This window comes from Lepidochelys olivacea, assembly GCF_965140295.1.
Source record: "Lepidochelys olivacea isolate rLepOli2 genome assembly, chromosome: 14".
In the NCBI taxonomy this organism is placed as follows: Eukaryota; Metazoa; Chordata; order Testudines; family Cheloniidae; genus Lepidochelys; species Lepidochelys olivacea.
In genome coordinates, this window is record NC_140424.1 from 36,940,722 (window position 1) to 36,956,605 (window position 15,884).

At 45.5% G+C, this 15,884-nt stretch overlaps 1 protein-coding gene and 1 pseudogene across 2 annotated transcripts; both read right to left on the bottom strand.

Annotated features, from left to right (window-relative positions):
- Nucleotides 1-5,912: 5,912 nt before the first annotated feature.
- Nucleotides 5,913-6,855, bottom strand: LOC311530294 (olfactory receptor 6F1-like; annotated as a pseudogene). Its single transcript has one exon. The product of its transcript is annotated as an olfactory receptor 6F1-like (transcript).
- A 7,703-nt stretch (nt 6,856-14,558) lies between these two features.
- LOC311530296 (olfactory receptor 11A1-like) lies at nt 14,559-15,506 on the bottom strand (the record flags this gene model as incomplete). Its single annotated transcript, XM_084646746.1, has 1 exon — nt 14,559-15,506. One exon carries the CDS (start codon nt 15,504-15,506, stop codon nt 14,559-14,561), a length of 948 nt encoding a protein of 315 aa, XP_084502872.1.
- Nucleotides 15,507-15,884: the final 378 nt, after the last annotated feature.

A 15,884-nucleotide genomic window follows, 5' to 3' on the forward strand; every position in this document is an offset into this window, starting at 1 on the left:
AGAGAGACCCTGCCAGGACTCATGGGTTCTATCCCAGCTCTTGGAGGGGAATGGGGTCTAGTGGGTTACAGTGAGGGGCAGCCAGCCCAGGAGAAAGGGGCGATTCTGGCATTGCTAACATTCCAGCGTGTCCCACTCACAGCCGGTGGTTCTGCTGAGCGGAGGGGAAAGTGGGCCGGTATCGGCCGGTGTGGCGTGCCAGTGAGAAGTGGCTGTCGGTACAGGCCCGTACACAGCTGACGTTAAAGCGCTGCCGGAGCGCCAGGCGGCGGGGCCTGGGCAGCACTGAAGGGCTGGCTGGGGGAGGCTGACCCCAGCCCTGCCCCTTCTGCCTGAGGCCCCACCCTTCTGCCCAAAGCTCCACCCCCTTCTCGAGTTCCTGGAGCCGGGCCCCCATGCCGGTAAGAGTTTTGAGTTACTTTTCCCCCGGCTTCTGATGAGTGAGGGAGCAGTGGCCATGTGGAAACTCAGTCTCTCCACTTTACAGCCATGGACCCTAATGCTGCAGCCCTTGGGAAACCTGAGAACCTAGTCTGTGCAGTGATGTTGCTCCCCGCCACCATGGCTAAGCAGAGACCAGACCTTAACAATCACATTATTCTGGTTAGTCTTCTGTACCCCTTCCTCCTCCATAGGCTACCTCCTGGGACCAGCACTAGTGGGGATGATTCAGTCTGGGACCAGCGCAGGGACAGAGGGGTTGGAGAAGGGTGGCACGGGACCACACCCTGATTCAATACCTCTCTGTACTTCCCTTCACTTCCCTCTGTTGCAGCAAAATCTTAACACGCCCACCCCACCCCTGCCAGTGTGCAGAAGACTCAGGTCTCACCCCATGGGGAGGGAGGCCTTGGGGTGCAGCAGGAAATTTCAGTGGCTGCTGCATTCAGAGAGAACCGCCCACCGGTGCATGCGACCCGGTAGAGACTGCACTGAGGGCTCCTTGTCCAGGAAATGCTGGGACAGCTGCTCTGAGTCAACAGGTGATAGGCTCTTCCAAATGACAGCTTGTTGGGAGATGGGTTGGTCCTTGCCAATGACCTCAATTTTCAATAGCTGGGGAGGAAGTAAAGGCCCCCTGCAGTGACTGCCACCTTCCACTAGCCTGAATCAATCCTGGGATGGGCTTGGTGAGGCCCCCCCAAGCAAGGGATCCTGAAGTTAACTCCCCATTGAGATGCATGGGCCAGCACACAATTCCTATGGCTGCCCAAGGTGACTGCATCTTGCTACAACCACGCTGCACAACCTATGCAAGCCACTAGTGGGCACAGGCTGGGTTCCCAGGTTCCCAGTGGGCTGCAGCATTGAGTCTTAGGGCAGCAAAGCTGAGAGACTGACCTTCCACATGGTCACTGCTCCTTCACTCAGCAGAACCACCAGCCATGAATCAGACCGACTGGAAAGTCTGCAATGTCAGAGTTGCCTGTTTTTCCTGGGCTGGCTGCCAGCTTCCAGCTTAGAGCCGTGCAATGAAGAGCTTGCTGTGATTATTGGCAGGGCTGGGTTCACTCCACGCACAGGCTACTGCAAGTCACATGGTGCATAGTGCAGGTGCTCGCTGCCGAAATAGCAGTAGGGTTGTTTGTGTGAACGCCAGGCTGGCGTTTGTGCACGTTCCTGTAGTGCCTAGAGGCCCCAGTTGAGATCAGGGCCCCGTCGCGCCAGACACTCCACACGGAAACAGTCTCCAGAGGCTATGGGGACAGTGCGGTGCAGTACCGCGGCATAGAGTGCTGGACTGGCATTTGTGATATGGGGGTTCTAAGCCTTGGGCTGCTGTGTGACTTTTGGGCATCACTTGGCATCCTTGTGACTCTTCTTCCCCACCTATAAAGAGATTGATGGACGAGAAATACTCCATGAGAACTAGACGTTGCTATTGTCCTTTGTTCTGATTCTCCAGCCTCAGTCCCCTCTTCTCCTCTTTATTTTCTATATTTCCATCCTTCAGTCTGTCTCCACACAACTGCTTCTTCCTATAAGACCTGTGCATCCTTTAAATGCCCCTTGAACCCTACTTCTTGCTTTCCTTTGTCGGTTTTTATAGAAACATTTTGCTAAAATACTTAAAATGCAACAAAGTGATTCTGAAGTTAATTTTCAGCTTTCATAGACTGAACCTTTCATTTACCCCAGGTTAACTCTGCACTAGTGTCTTGCATAGATTGTGAGCCATGGCTGCAGTGGGATACAGTCCCATTAGGCAGCTGTGGGAATTGTGTGCTGCCCCATGCACCTTAATGGGGTGTTAACCAGGCGCCAGCACCAGAGCAGAGCTTGGAGAGGCTGGACTGACCCAGGCAGGGGAGAGAATTGCATTGGTACGGTGTAGAGAATCTATGGGAGTCTAGCCAGGACAGGTGTGGGGAGAGCTGTTTTTCTGTATGCCGGGGAGAGGGAATGTGTGTGCCCCCTGCTAGAGATCCTAAAGTGGGTCTGCTCCCGGCTCGCCTGGGTTAAATAAAAGCATTGTGGGATTGTTAAGAGTGGTGCTTTTCTAGGTTACTCTGACCCCCCTAGAGTCAGGGCTGTTGTTTGTGCCGAGGCGCGTGGATGGGAGCTGGGACCTCTTCCCCAAGGCCGTCACTACTGATATGCAAAGTAAGCAGCTGCATAGGGCACCAGGAAATTTCCTGGTGCCCTGCTTGCTGCTTGCTGCTCCGCCCCAGCCCCGCCCCCACTCCACCCCCTCCCCAAAGCCCCCACCCCTGCTTCGCCCCAGCCCCACATCTTCCCACATCTGCTCTGCCCCAGCCCCACCCTCACTCTCCTGAGGACTGCAGCAGGGCCGGGCCTACACTGCCCGGCAGCGGGAAATGCAGCGACCTGGCCCCAGCCATGCCGCCGGTGAGTACTTGGGGGCAGTTCTCCCCTGCCCCCCAAGCCAGCCTCCCCGCCTGGACGCCTGCCCCCCCCACACCCCCGCAGGGGGCGGGGAGGCTGTGTAGGGCCCCAGAATAGCTAGGGACGGCCCTGCCCTTCCCCAACCCTGGGTAACCCCCACCTGACATCGGTTAAGGCTGAATCTTAACAAATACCCCTCCCCTCCCTCTGTACGGAGCATTCAGACTTCCCTCTCCCCTGGTGCCGGCTGCTCTGCTCAACCATCTACCACCTCAGGAGGCATCTGCCCCGGCTCTGGCTAAAGGCTCGCACACAAGAGGCAGCCTCTGTTTGCAGCCTCCTGGACCAAGATGCTGGGAAATATCCCACCAGGGCAGTGTGTTTCCCTCACAATGCCTGGGGCAGGACGAAGAGTGTGAGATCACCACAGCTGACTGAAGGATGCAAACCACAACACTCCACCCTTGCTACCTCGTGCACTACAGCATCTGCCCACCTCCGGGAGGTTCACCTGGCAACAAGATTCCCGGCTTCCCACATGCATGAAGTAAGTGCATCCTGCAGTGACAGTGCCCCACTCTCTAGGCAAGGCACTAGTGAGCAATTGACCTGACCGTGATGGCAAACACCAATCTTCGAAGATAGAGAGGGAGGGAAGGAATGGATTTTGCAATGAGCTATGGTGCAAGTGAGGGGCAGTGGAATACACCTGGCTGGGATGGCACCCCAAATCAGTGCAGGGGGCGAATGCACCCAGCAAGGACTGTACCCCTGAGTCAGAGCAAGGAGGAGTGCGGAGAACTCCATTCTGACTTCTAAGTTCTGTGTCTCTCAGAAAAATATATCTTTGTCACAGTGAATTCTCAGGCAACACTCACAGTGTTTGGTTTAAAGGGGAGCCATCCACCCAGCTCCAGTTCCTGGTGTGGGACGTGTTGTTCAGGCTGATCCAGACATGTAAAGCAAGCATCTGGGTGACTCTCACATGGTCTTATGCCCCCTGTATATACAGAGACCCCCCGCTCCCCCATCTCCCCAGGAGATCTCTCAGAGACCCAAAACATGCAACTAAAATGGATTCTGACCCAACGGGGCCAGCACACTGCATGATAGCCTCTCACTGGAGAGCTTCTGTGGTACTGAAGAATAGACCAGTTCCCCGAGAGTTGCTGAGTGGTAAAGGAGTAAAAAATTAGTGGCACTACGTTGATTCACACCAGCTGGGGCACTGGCCTTGTGCATTTCACTTTACCATCTCCTCTTGGTCCTGGATCTCGAGCATTTGTGAATTCCTCGACTCACAGTCTTTCCAGTTCTTGGTCCAGATCTGACTCCTTTTAGAATCCCAGTCGCACTTTTCCCAGTGCGCCCACCAGTCCTTGGGGCAGAGTTCGCACTCGGCACCCCCTGGAAGAAAAAACAGAGACTTCAGTGAACTCACATAAAGTCAATATAATTTTTTTTCAAGCCAGTCAAAAGCCCTAGTCCTCAGTGGGCGCTAGGAGCTAGACTCCCAGCTGGTGTCGCTCAGCATGGAGCACATAAATTTACACCAGCTCAGGCACTGGCCCTAGAGCATGAAATTTAGGATGAAATTTAATAGTGAGAAGTGTAAGGTCATGCATTTGGGGATTAATAACAAGAATTTTAGTTATAAGCTGGGGACATATCAATTAGAAGTAACGGAGGAGGAGAAGGACCTTGGAGTATTTTTTCACATCATTCTTGTAGTGTGGGGCCCAAAACTGGACACAGTACTCCAGATGAGGACTCACCAATGTCAAATAGAGGGGAACGATCACGTCCCTCGATCTGCTGGCAATGCCCCTACTTATACATCCCAAAATGCCATTGGCCTTCTTGGCAACAAGGGCACACTGTTGACTCAGATCCAGCTTCTTGTCCACTGTAACCCCTAAGTCCTTTTCTGCAGAACTGCTGCCAAGCCATTCGGTCCGTAGTCTGTAGCAGTACATGGGATTCTTCCGTCCTAAGTGCAGAACTCTGCACTTGTCCTTGTTGAACCTCATCAGATTTCTTTTGGCCCAATCCTCTAATTTCTCTAGGGCCCTCTGGGTCCTATCCCTTCCCTCCAGCATATCTACCACTCTTTCCAGTTTAGTGTCATCTGCAAACTTGCCGAGGGTGCAGTCCACACCATCCTCCAGATCATTAATGAAGATATTGCACAAAACCGGCCCAAGGACCGACCCTTGGGGCATTCCGCTTGATACCGGCTGCCAACTAGACATGGAGCCATTGATCACTTGAGCCCAACGATCTAGCCAGCTTTCTATCCACCTCATAGTCCATTCATTCGGCCCATACTTCTTTAACTTGCTGGCAAGAATACTGTGGGAGACCATGTCAAAAGCTTTGCTAAAGTCAAGGAATAACTCTTCCTCTGTTTTCCCCTCATCCACAGAGCCAGTTATCTCATCATAGAAGGCAATTAGATTAGTCATGCATGACTTGCCCTTGGTGAATCCATGCTGACTGTTCCTGATCACTTTCCTCTCCTCAAAGTACTTCAGAATTGCTTCCTTGAGGACCTGCTCCATGATTATTCCAAGGCCTGAGGTGAGGCTGACTCGCCTGTAGTTCCCCGGATCCTCCTTCTTCCCTTTTTTAAAGATGGGAATGTAGGCGTTTTGTGTGTTTTTATAATGTAGGTGTTGTATGTGTCTGGGTGTATCTCTCACCCTACAAGGGATGGATGCTCAGCATTCCAACTGCATCCATTTACCCTGCACCCTCTCCCTGAGCACAATCTCCCCCCATTGATTGAACTTCGATCACTCACCAGTTCAAGCTTCCCACCAGCCCAGTAGTACCCACCAATGGCATCTGATATTGGTCTGAAAAAGAACGGGGTCATGGGTTTTTAAAAGGTCTATGCACCTCCATTTCTCCCAGGGCTGTGACTCTGCAAAAGCATGACAAGAAACCAATGGAAGCGAATGGAAACGTGACCTTGTACTTTAGTAGGCTTCGATACTGACCCCAAATCACGCCATGTTATATCAATTTCATTGTAACCTAAGGAAACAGATCAGCTAACATTGTCAAAAGCTGCATTTTCTCCAAGTTTTCATCAGGGCCTCCTTGACCTCTTTATTTCTCAGGCTGTAAATGATGGGATTGACCAGGGGAGTCAGGACAGTGTAGACGACAGAGAGAACTTTCTTGAAGTCACTCAGTGTGTTGGTCGTTGGGAACATATAGACAGTTAGCAGAGTTCCATAAAAAATGGTCACCACAATGAGGTGGAAAGAGCAGATGGAAAAGGCCTTTTGTCTCCCGGTGGTGGAAGGGATTCTCAGGATGGTCATAATGATACAGATGTAGGACATCAAGGTAAATAGGAGTGGGAGCAGTGAGAAAATCAAGATGAGTGTGAAAGCCAACATTTCCATCAGGTGAGGATCATTACAGGAGAGATTTATCAAGGGGATAAGATCGCAAAAGAAATGGTTAATATCATTGGGGCCACAAAAAGTTAACTGTGATATTGAGAACATTGTTATGCCATTGCCTAGGAAGCCACCTATCCAAGAAGCACCTGTGAGCTAGATCCAGGCCCTGCCACTCATACGGGCTGCATAGTGCATTGGATTGCATATCGCTAAATACCGATCCTAAGACATCACCAATAAGAGAAGGCATTCTGTACCTGCCAGAGAACCAAAGAAATAATATTGTGTGAGACACCCACTAAATGAAACAGTCCTGTCCTCATCTCAGGAGACTGGCCAGCATCCTGGGCAGGAAGGTCGAGGTGTAGAAGGTCTCCAAGCAAGACAAGTTTCCCAGGAAGAAGTACATGGGGGTGTGAAGGTGCTGATGAGTCACAACTAAGGTCTCGATGAGGATGTTCCCGGCCACGGTTGCAATGTAGATCACGAGAAATAGCAGGAAAAGAAGGATTTGCAGTTCAGGGAGAGTCCCAAATCCCAAGAGGATGAATTCTGTGAGGGACGTTTGATTTCCCTGTTCCGGGCTCACCATGAGGCATGCCTATGGAGAAGAAATTAACTCTGTGATATAAATGAACAACATTCACGCAATAAATGTCAGCATTGTTTTCTTTGTCTCCCTCTTCTGGCTACCGAAAAAATAGCTGAGTTGAGAATAGAAGACAGGGGTGGGGAAATGCCATCTCTCTTGATCCCTGGGACAGATTTCATATCTGAGCAGACTGCCGGTTAAACAAAATGTGAATCTCTCTGGAAACCTGTGTAGTACCTTGACAGATGGCACCAAGCACTCAGGTACTATGGTGTTGGGGCTCAGACACCACCGCACAGAAACATAGATAGATTAGGTAGGTATCGGTCCAAGTAGTAACAGATATCACTGCCTGGTGTCTAAAAGTAGAAAAAGTAGGCTGGAGTTCCACGGCTGAAATGGGTCAGAATGTTATATTTGAGGGGAAGCTGCAACACAGAAAGAAACCAAGCAAATAGGGCTGAGAGTTGCAATGGGTGGGCAGCCAACTGCAAGTTAATTGCAGGGGAAATTGGCAGCCTAACTCTATTAGCGTCCTTTGAAAAGGTTCTCCTAAACAGACAGAAACACCTGTCCTTCACTAGGACAATAGTTCATAGTCCTGCAGTAGGACGCTCCACATACAGAGACTCAGCCAGGTGACCATCTTATGCAAGGAAGAATGAAATTTGAAAAACCCTGCAGTTAGCCCCCAGTGTTGGAAATGTTACTGCTGGTCATACAGTTACCCAATCTCCTTTTAAAGCGAGAATCCACCCATTTTGCTAAAAAATTACCCTCTCTTGCATAAATGATTTCTATTGGAAAATTTTAAGAAATGTTATATTGTCATATTAGTAGAGCAGTGAGGAACCCAAATTTCCATTTCATGGGTAATTCCATGATTTCAGATGATGGTTTTCATGCCAATTTTGACTTTTTTAAAATGCATTTATCATTAATTTTATTTCTAGATTATTTTTATTTTAGATGACTTGGTTTTTATTGTTATTGCATTTTATTTGTAAGTTTTAAAATTATTGACATTTTATTTTATTTTATTTCATTTATAAAACAATATCTAACAACTTTTTTTTCCCAAACAAAATTTTATAGAAATAAATTGGTTTCCATGTAACATTTTGATCTTGATGAATTGGTATTTTCTGATGGAAAATATTCCAAGAGATATTTTTATTAGCTCTACATTTTATTCTTCTTTTCTTTACATTTGGTTAAAAAATATTAATTCTCTCTCTCTTTTTGCGGCTGTCGTATCTGCCATTTTTTCAAATCTGCCAAATTGGAGACAATTGCTTATTTCAGAAGGTGGAGAAAGCTACTAGGGGTGAGACTGTTGTAGATTTGATTTTGACAAATACAGAGGAACTGGTTGAGAATTTGAAAGTGGAAGGCAGCTGGGGTGAAAGTGATCATGAAATGACAGAGTTCATGATTCTAAGTAAAGGTAGGAGGGAAACAATACAATAAAGATAATAGATCTCAAGAAAGGAGACGTTAGCGAACTCAGGGAGTGGGTAGATAAGATCCCATGGGAAGCAAGTTTAAGGGGGAAAACAGTTTAAGACAAGTGGCAATTTTTCAAAGAGACATTATTAATGGCACAAGAGCAAACTATCCTACTGTGTAGAAAAGATAGGAAGTCTGGCAAGAGACCACCCTGGCTTAACCACGAGAGCTTGAATGATCTGAAACTCAAAAAAAGAGTCCTACCAAAAGTGGAAACTAGGTCAAATGACAAAGGATGAATATAAACAAATAACACAAGTATGTAGGGACAAAATGAGAAAGGCCAAAGAACAAAACGAGATTAAACTGTCTGGAGACATAAAAGGTAACAGGAAAACATTCTTCAGATACACTAGAAGTGAGAGGAAGACCGAGGACAGGGTAGGCCCGTTACTCAATGTGTGTGGTGGGGGAACAATAACAGAAAATGCGGAAATGGCAGAAGTGCTAAATGACATTTTTGTTTCTGTTTTCACAAAAAAGTTTAGGAGCAACTGGACATCTAACATAGTGAACACTAGTGAAAATGAGGTAGGATCTGAGGCTAAAATAGGGAAAGAACAAGTTAAAAATTACTTAGACAAGTTAGATGCTTCAAGTCACCAGGGCCTGATGAAATACATCCTAGAATACTCAAGGAGCTGACGGAGGAGATATCTGGGCCCTTAGCAATGAGATTTGAAAAGTCAAGGAAGACGGGAAAGATTCCGGAGGACTGGAAAAGGGAAAATATAGTGCCAACCTCTAAAAAGGGGAATAAGTACTAACTGGGGAACTACAGACCAGTCGTCTTAACTTCAGTACCCAGAAACATATTGGAGCAAATAATTAAGCAACCAATTTGCAAACACCTAGAAGATAATGATGTGCTAAGTATCAGTCAGCATGTATTTGTCAAGAACAAATCATGTCAAACCAACCTGATAGCTTTTGTTGATAGGATAACAAGCCTTGTGGATGGAGGGAAGGGCTAGATTTGGTATATGCTAACTTTAAGAAGGCTTTTGGTGTATGTTAACTTTTAAAAAGGCATCTTATAACTAGGAAAATACAATCTAGCTGGAGCTACTATAAGGTGGATGCATAACTGGTTGGAAAACAGTTCCCAGAGAGTAGTTATGAGTGGTTCACAGTCAAGCTGGAGGGGCATCACAAGTGGGATCCTGCAGAGATTGGTTCAGGGTCTGGGGTTTTGTTCAATATCTTCATCAGTGATTTAGATAATGGCATAGAGAGTACACTTACAAAGTTTGCCGATGATACCAAGCTGGGAGGGGTTGCAAGTGCTTTGGAGGATAGAATTTAAATTCAAAATGATCTGGACAATCTGGAGAAATGGTCTGAAGTAAATAGGATGAAATTCAAGAAGGACAAATGCAAAGTACTCCACTTAGGAAGGAACAATCAGTTGCACACATACACAATGGGAAAGGACTGCCTAGGAAGGAGTCATGCGGAAAGGGATCTGGAGTCATAGTGGATCACAAGCTAAATATGAGTCAACAGTGTAAGACTGTTGCAAAAAAAGCAAACATCATTCTGTGATCAGCAGCTGGAGTCTCTGTTGTCGCCTCCTCACTTAGCATATCAGGGACCAGGATCCAGGTTATTCAGTCCATCTTCTCTCCCCACCTCATTGACGTACTTCCATGTTCCCAGTAAATAGAACTCATATCCCAGAACAGCTACTGAGGTGTCATTGTCGTGTCAAGTAATGTGCCCTGTGCCTCATACCCTCCGCCAAGTGGGGAAAGTCTTTTCTGATTCATTATACATCCTTCTGTGGGAAGGTGCAGTCTCCCAAGGCACATCTGTTCTGGGGAACGTAACAAGCAAGGAAAGGTTTGTCTAAAAATAAATCAAACACTATGTCAGTAGAGTCAAACTTCTAATCTCAAAGGGAAAGTCCTGAAGAGGGAAGAAACTTCTAATGCTAAAAGAAATCTCTCTCTTTATTGGGTGAATGCTACGTTGACTGTCAAGAAATAACGCATTAACCCTAGAAATAAACTTTACACCTGAGATTTTCAGAGCCACTTAAATGATTTAGACACTGAGTTCCCATCCAGTTCCCTTAGAAAGTTTTTAAAATCTCAGCAGAGCATTAGCTGATCTTTCATTTTCTGCAATAAAACCTCCTCTTGCCCTTCATTGCAAGCACACGTATACCCAGTCCCCATCCAATAAGCTCATTCAATCTGTTTGGGTAACAGTTTAAAAAGGGTCTAAGTGATTTAGGAGCCTACATCCCATTTTCCAAAGCGTCTTAGTTACGAAGGCTTACCAGTCTAAATCTCACTGAAAGGCAATGGGATTTAGGCTCCTATGTCACTTTTCAAGTTTGCTGAAGATTTTTTGCAAATGTTACCCTTATTTCAATGGCTACTGCTCAGTCATTTATAAAACGAGACGTGCTGGTTGCTGCTCAAATAAAATGCAGATTCAACAAGGTGTTTTACACATTTAGGTTGAGATTTCCAAAGGCTGGTAATGTACACAATAAACACCCAACTCCCACGGAATTGCTATGAGAGTTTGGCACCTAACTACATTAGGCTTCTTCAAAAAGCCCAGACCATTGAAGCATGGAGGTTAGAGACCTGGGATTATAAAGTGCAACTAGTTTGTTCCCAAAACCCTGACAAGTTTCAGGGTTACACTGATCTTCAGTGCCACAGTAGTTGTACAAATTAGATAATCTTGTACCAGAACTGTAGGCCTCTAATTGGTCTGTTGGAATGTTTGATAAGCAACTGAACAGTACAGATTCCGTCCTATAGAGGACAGTGTTATATGTTGACACTAGCTGTCAAGGTTCCTCCCCCACTCTGAACTCTAGGGTACAGATGTGGGGACCTGCATGGAAACCTCCTAAGCTTACTTTTACCAGTTTAGGTTAAAACTTCCCCAAGGTACAAACTATTTTACCCTTTGCCCTTGGACTTCCACTGCCACCACCAAACTTTATCTGGGTTCCCGAGAAAACGTCGTTTGGAAACGTCTTTCCCCCCAAAATCCTCCCAACCCTTGCACCCCACTTCCTGGGGAACGTTTGGTAAAAATCCTCACCAATTTGCATAGGTGACCACAGAACCCTAACCCTTGGATCTTAGAACAATGAAAAAAGCATTCAGTTCTTGAAAAGAAACATTTTAATAGAAGAAACAGTAAAAAGAATCACCTCTGTAAAATCAGGATGGTAAATACCTTACAGGGTAATTTCATTCAAAACATAGAGAATCCCTCTCGGCAAAACCTTAAGTAACAAAAAAGACACACAGACAGGAATATTCATTCTATTCAGCACAGCTATGTTCTCAGCCATTTAAAGAAATCATAATCTAACACATACTTAGCTAGATTACTTACTAAATTCTAAGACTCCATTCCTGTTCTGTCCCTGGCAAAAGCATCACCCAGACAGACCCAGACCCTTTGTTTTTCTCCCTCCTCCCAGCTTTTGAAAGTATCTTGTCTCCTCATTGGTCATTTTGGTCAGGTGCCAGCGAGGTTACCTTTAGCTTCTTAACCATTTCCAGGTGAAAGGATTTTTCCTCTGGCCAGGAGGGATTTAAAGGTGATTACCCTTCCCTTTATATTTATGACACTAGCCAATTCATGGTCCGATCTGGGTACAGTCAATATAATCGTTTCAGTTATGTGTATTGCAATATATTCTGCAACTTGACTACAAAACTGTGCTTCTTGTCCTGAAGGAAAGGTTTGTTCCAGCCTTTACAGAAGAATACAAATATGCACTTATTTCTGAAAGCAAAACAAACTAGCAGATTGTTATTCCCAGTCCTCTCCTAGCATAATTTGCTCCCTAACCATGTCATAAGGTCTCAGTCCAATGTATCACCAGTGTGAATAATTGTGTGTCCACAAAGCTTTGTTGTTCATAATGCCCAAATGTGGAACATTTGTGGCTCACATCATTGTATTCTGGAAAAAAGAGGTTTCTTTTTTTGTTTTGTTTTTTAAATAATCTCCAGCAAAACTATTGAAGACAGCGAGGAAATCCCATTGCCTAACACTTTGAAGGATACATGTCTAAACGGAAAATTGGCTCTAACACAGGGATGGACCAGAATCTTCACACACTGTGGCTTAAATTTTTAATTTCAAGATTTTTGACTCTAAATGACTTAAGCAATAGTTTTAACTGAAGTCATGGATTTAACAATTACTGACTATTTGCCATTCCATATGAACAGCTGCCATCTAGAGATCATTAGAAAGGATGCATAAAACATGTGTCACATTAACCTTGACTTTCCCTGATGCCCATTTTCCAGTATAGCCGCCCCTTTCCCAGCCTTCACCCTCTGCTATCCCTAGTATCCATGATACAGCAGAGCTGCCCCTTTCCCATCCCTCACTCTCTGCTGCCCGCAGTGCCCCTTTGCCCAGGGGATATTCTGCTTGTGCAGCCGGCACTGAAGCCGATACCACCATTTTCTCGCTTCTATTTTTAGCGAGCTAGCTGGAGTACAGCTAGAGTGGCTACGTCTACAGAAGTTGCCATTCACCCCCCGACCCTCCCACCCCCCGGCTGCAGCGTAGATGCTCCGCAAGTGTCTAAACTGTGAATTAGTCACTCTGGCCTCTCTTTCCATCAGTCGGCTGCTTTTAACTTGGTAGTTTAGAACAGATTATCAGCATTCCATTGTAATGCAGAAACAAACTAGGGAAATATAGGCTAGATGGAGGTACTGTAAGGTGGGTGCATAACTGGTTGGAAAACCTTCCCAGAGAGTAATCATCAAGGGAGTACCCCCAGATCTCTTTCCACAGTACTTCTTCCTAGGCAGTCATTTCCCATTTTGCATGTGTGCAAATGATCGTTCCTTCCTAAGTGGAGTACTTTGCATTTGTCTTTATTGAATTTCATCCTATTTACTTCAGACCATTTCTCCAGTTTGTCCAGATCATTTTAATCCTATCCTCCAAAGCACTTGCAACCCCTCCCAGCTTGGTATTGTCCACAAACTTTATAAGTGTACTCTCTATGCCATTATCTAAATCATTGATGAAGATATTGAACAGAACGGGACCCAGAACTGATCCTTGTGGACCGTTATCCCCTTTCCAGCATGACTGTGGACCACTGATAACTACTCTTTGAGAATGGTTTTCCAACCAGTTATGCACCCACCTTATAGTATCTCCATCTAGGTTTCAGAGTAGCAGATGTGTTAGTCTGTATTTGCAAAAAGAAAAGGAGTACTTGTGTCACCTTAGAGACTAACAAATTTATCTGAGCATAAGCTTTCGTGAGCTAGAGCTCACTTCCATCTAGGTTGTCTTTCTCTAGTTTGTTTATGAAAAGGTCATGTGAAATGATACCAAAAGCCTTACTAAAGTTAAAATATACCACATCTACCCCTTCCCCCCGTCCACAAGGCTTGTTACCCTGTCAACAAAAGCTATCAGCTTGGTTTGACATGATTTGTACTTGACAAATGCATGCTGACGGTTACTTATCACCTCATTATCTTCTAGGTGTTTGCAAATTGGTTGCTTAATTATTTGCTCCATTATGTTTCCGGGTACTGAAGTTAAGCTGACTGGTCTGCAATTCCCCAGTTGTCCTTACTTCCCTTTTTATAGATGGGCACTATATGGGCATCCTGTGTTCTGTGGCACAGGTTAGAGGGTTTCCTTTTGCTTTTCTACTCTTTTTGAAGGAATCCTGGGGATGAAATACACTATGAGAAACACCATTTAATTATACAATTTCCTAACATTAGCATTCCATGGTGATGTTTCAACTCCATATTTTTATAATGAAGGAATCATGTATTTTTATGTGTGTGTGTGTGTTTATATAAGTCTCTCATCATACAAGGAATGGATGCTCAGCATTCCAAGTGGGGCCATTATCCCTGCACCTTCTCACTGAGCACAATCGCCCCTCATTGTCTGAACTTAGAGCAGCCACAAGTTCCAACCTCCCACCAGCTCAGTAGTACTCACCTGTGGTATCTTACACAGACCTCTTAAAACCTGTGACCCCATTTTTTAAGGACCTATCTGTCTCCACTTTCTCCTATGGCTGTGACTCTGTAAGAGTATGACAGAAAGCCTAATGAGCGAATGGAACACAACCTTGGACTATACCAGGCTTCAGTTCAGGCACTAAACCAGTCTATGGTATGTCTATTTTATTTTAACCTATGGAAATTGATGGGTTAGTCTCGTCCAAACATGAACTTATGGCTAGCTTTCCTCAGAGCCTCCTTGACCTCTTTGTTTCGCAGGCTGTAGATGAGGGGATTGACCAGGGAAGTCAGGATAGTGTAGATGACTGAGAGAACTTTCTTGAAGTCTCTCAGTGTGTTGATTGTTGGGAACATATAGGCAAACAATAGAGTTCCATAATACATGGTCACCACAATGAGGTGGGAGGAGCAAGTGGAAAATGCCTTTTGCCTCCCACTTGTGGAAGGGATTCTCAGGATGGTCACAATGATGAAGATGTAGGACATCAAGGTAATTAGGAATGGGACCAGTAAGAAAATCAAGCTGAGTGTGAAAGCCAACATTTCCATCAGGTGAGGATCATTACAGGAGAGATTTATCAGGGGAATAGGATCACAAAAGAAATGGTCAATAACATTGGGGCCACAGAAAGATAACTGGGATATCGGCAATATTATTATGCCAGTACACAGGAAGCCACCTGTCCAAGAGCCACCTATAAACTGGAGGCAAGACCTGCCACTCATACGGGCTGCATAGTGCATTGGATTGCATATTGCTAAATACCGATCATATGACATTACCGATAAGAGAAGGCATTCTGTAATAACTAGAGAAGAAAAGAAATAATACTGTGTGAGACACCCACTATATGAAATAGTTTTTGTCCCACTCAAGAGACCGTCCAGCATGCTGGGCAGGATGGTTGAAGTGTAGCAGGTCTCCAGGCAGGACAAGTTCCCAAGGAAGAAGTACATGGGGTTGTGAAGGTGGCGATAAACCACAATAAGCACCACAATGAGGATGTTCCCAGCCATGGTTGTAAAGTAGATCACTAGAAACAGCAGGAAAAGAAGGATTTTCAGTTCAGGGAGAGTGCCGAATCCCAGGAGGATGAATTCTGCAATGGACGTTTGATTTCCCTGTTCTGGATTCATCATAGGTTGTGTCTACGGGAAAGAAATTCACTCTGGGATATAAATGAAGAACATTCACTCAATAAAACATTAGCATTGTTTTCATTGTCCCCCAACTAGCTATTGAACAATAGCTAAGTAGAGAGTGGAGGCTAGGGGATGGGAAATGGGGAAAAAAACATCTCACTTGACCCCTGGGATAGATTTCATATCTGATCAGACTGCCGGTTAAACAAAACGTGAATCTCTCTGGAAACCTGTGTTGTAACTGGACAGATCACACCAAGCACCTAAGTACTGTGGTGATGGGTCTCATGTACAACCATACAGAAACACAGATAGATATTGGTTCAAACAGTCATACATTTCACTTCCTGGTCTATCAAAGCAGAACAGTGT